The 2,500-nt window shown below is 42.2% G+C and overlaps 1 protein-coding gene and 1 long non-coding RNA gene across 2 annotated transcripts in view; both read right to left on the bottom strand.

The window, feature by feature from the left end:
* The window catches only part of LOC123520063 (organic cation transporter protein-like), a 21,429-nt gene extending 19,520 nt beyond the window's left edge, over window positions 1-1,909 (bottom strand). The window contains exons 1-2 of the mRNA XM_045281944.1: window positions 1,770-1,909; window positions 1,451-1,619 (exon numbers count right to left, since the gene is read on the bottom strand). Of these exons, the coding sequence (XP_045137879.1) occupies window positions 1,451-1,619; window positions 1,770-1,899 (299 nt within the window). The 5' untranslated portion in view covers window positions 1,900-1,909. The remainder of the gene's footprint in view (window positions 1-1,450; window positions 1,620-1,769) is intronic.
* Window positions 1,910-2,087: 178 nt separating this feature from the next.
* LOC123519850 overlaps window positions 2,088-2,500 on the bottom strand; it is a 760-nt gene continuing 347 nt past the window's right edge. Inside the window, exons 2-3 of the long non-coding RNA XR_006679111.1 lie at window positions 2,418-2,500; window positions 2,088-2,194 (exon numbers count right to left, since the gene is read on the bottom strand). The exon at window positions 2,418-2,500 is cut by the window's right edge and continues 26 nt beyond it. This is a non-coding gene — a long non-coding RNA (uncharacterized LOC123519850). The remainder of the gene's footprint in view (window positions 2,195-2,417) is intronic.

Genomic DNA, 2,500 nt, shown 5'->3' on the forward strand with positions numbered 1-2,500 from the left:
TGGGACAAACGTCTTGAAACCTTCCTCTTAAAGGAAGTCAAGTCATGGGAAGATGGAAATACAGACACAGGCAGGGAGTTCCAGAGTTTACCAGAAAAAGATATTAAGAGTACTGGTTAATTCTTACATTAGAAAGTTGGACAGAATAGGGATGAGAGAAAGAAGAAAGCCTTGTGCAGCGAGGCCGTAGAAGGAAGGGAGCCATGTAATTAGCAAAATCAAGAGAGTAGTTAGCATGGAAATAGCGATAAAGATAGCAGACAATGATATTGATAATCTAGATTTTGAAAAAAAAAAAATCAATCCAAATCTTTATTCATAACTTTACCTTAAAAAGGAGAATACCTTAGAAGAAAATCAAATTCAATGTTAATTTTGTCTTTTCAGAAATGAGAAGTACAATCCTAAGTAAAATATCTAAATTCGGTATCAAAGTTTGAAATTTCAACAAGCTCACGTTCCATAAAACTAAAATCATCGACTATCGCTAGATTGGAAGCAAAGTTACCGACGAAACCGATGAAGGCAGGAAAGATAATCATCGGATAACCAATAACTCAATATAGTTATCGCTATAACTAATAACGCTGAGAAATACAGGATGGAGTCATCAGCATAACGGCGGGATCACACGTACCAATTTGCGACTGAAATTTTACGTCGGTAGAGTTTCAGACTCATACCTTCTGGTCGGAAAGCGTCACACGGAGCGACTGGAAAATATCGACTTGTTAACGCCTTGGCGGGAAGTGAGTGTAAACAAACAGCTGTCGCCAAGATGTCTTCTTCCAGTGACGATGCTGAAGCTGTAGTTGCTCTTCTTTTGGCGTACCGGAAGAGTCGACAGAAAAGAAAATGCCTGTGGATACGTTCCTGGCTAAGTAGAAGGAAAGAAAGGAGTATCTACCACACTATCTTACCTGAGATGAGCTTAGAAGACCCTGACACATTGAGACAGTAGATACGCTTTAACAGGGATCAGTACGATGATCTGCAGCTAGTGGCTCCCCATATAAAAATCAGTTCTTAGAGTGGCAGCTATTTCGTCGAACGACGATTAGCGCAAGCTTTTTTTTTTTTTTACTGTACAATTCATTTCTGGGGTTCCAGATGTGTTCTTTTCCCCTCAACAACTCTAATATCTTCTCTACACCTGAAGACCACATTTTCAAATCTTACTCCGTGACATGACGACATAAATAAGGTCGCAAATCGACTAACGAGACCAACATGTTGGTCTTGTTTTGCGACTGCTTTCTCCAGTCGCTAGGCACCTTTGTTGAGTCTTTCCGACTCAATACCGTTGCCTAGCGACTGGAGAAAGCAGTTTAGCGACGTAAAATTTCAGTCACAAATTGGCACGTGTGAACCCGCCTAAGACCAACAGAGCACAATCACTACAAGTTTCTGAAGTACTCGACTCTTTAAATGGCGTCACTCAGATACTCACAAGATGAAGACGAAGATGATTAGAAAAGGAAGGGAAACAGCTGCGTTAAGGTACCGCCAGTCCCGGATAAGGTAACCCATGCCACCCCATGCCATGGTACCCAAGCCCCACGGCAGACCGATCAGGACGCCCATTAGCGGCCGGTGCTTGATCTGGCACACCTCCATAGCTGCCAAGTAATAACAAAAAATAAGCTTTCCTAAGAATACGCTGTCGCTGCTCCTCGTCGGTGACTTTAATGGCTGTATTCTTAGCACGATTAATTTTAGTTCAATATATGAACTGAAAAAGAATAGAGTAAAGCAGCCAGACGAGTCACCTAATGAGTATAAAGTGGTGTTGCTCATTACACCCAGAAGCAGGCGCAGGGCGAGGATCACACTGAACACGGGAATGACGCTCAGTAAGTTGACGATGACACCCATCAGCACGTGACTCACCACCACCATCCTCTTCCTGCCATACCTGAAAAGGGAAAGAGCATTCGCCATTTTCTAAATTCATTCATTGTTATCATTTTATTCTCTTACCACTGTTTTTGATGTAGAGACAAACAACAGAAAGCTTTACTCTTCTCGTTCTCGTGATGTATTTGTTACAATCAAATAAGAATCAAGTTTATGTTGGTGAGTCACAGTACTTGTCAGCAATGTAGCCCGTTGGTATGCAGGAGAGTAAGGAGCCAAAGCTGTAAATGCTGTGATAGGTGGCCCGTAGGTACGCCCGGCTGCACACCAAATGGAACTGTGAAGATATGAAATTTTACTCTTACCCCACCCATCCGTGGAGAGTACTTTTGCTGAAATTCATATCATCAAACAAACGACTCCATGTAGTGTAGAAAATTAATAGTACTTATTGAGAAGCCAGTGAAGGTGATTGTTCCTTGCAGATTGTGAGTGGAAAGGAAAGGGTTTGGTTGATAATCTGATCCATCAATCTCTTTTTTTATACTGACAACACTGACCTCCGAAGTGAGTGTGCTGGTGAACAAAGATGTGTCAAACTCCCATTCAGTACAAGCCTCCCACACCTCCGCCCCTTCCTCCG

Source organism: Portunus trituberculatus, chromosome 46 (assembly GCF_017591435.1).
Source record: "Portunus trituberculatus isolate SZX2019 chromosome 46, ASM1759143v1, whole genome shotgun sequence".
In the NCBI taxonomy this organism is placed as follows: domain Eukaryota; kingdom Metazoa; phylum Arthropoda; class Malacostraca; order Decapoda; family Portunidae; genus Portunus; species Portunus trituberculatus.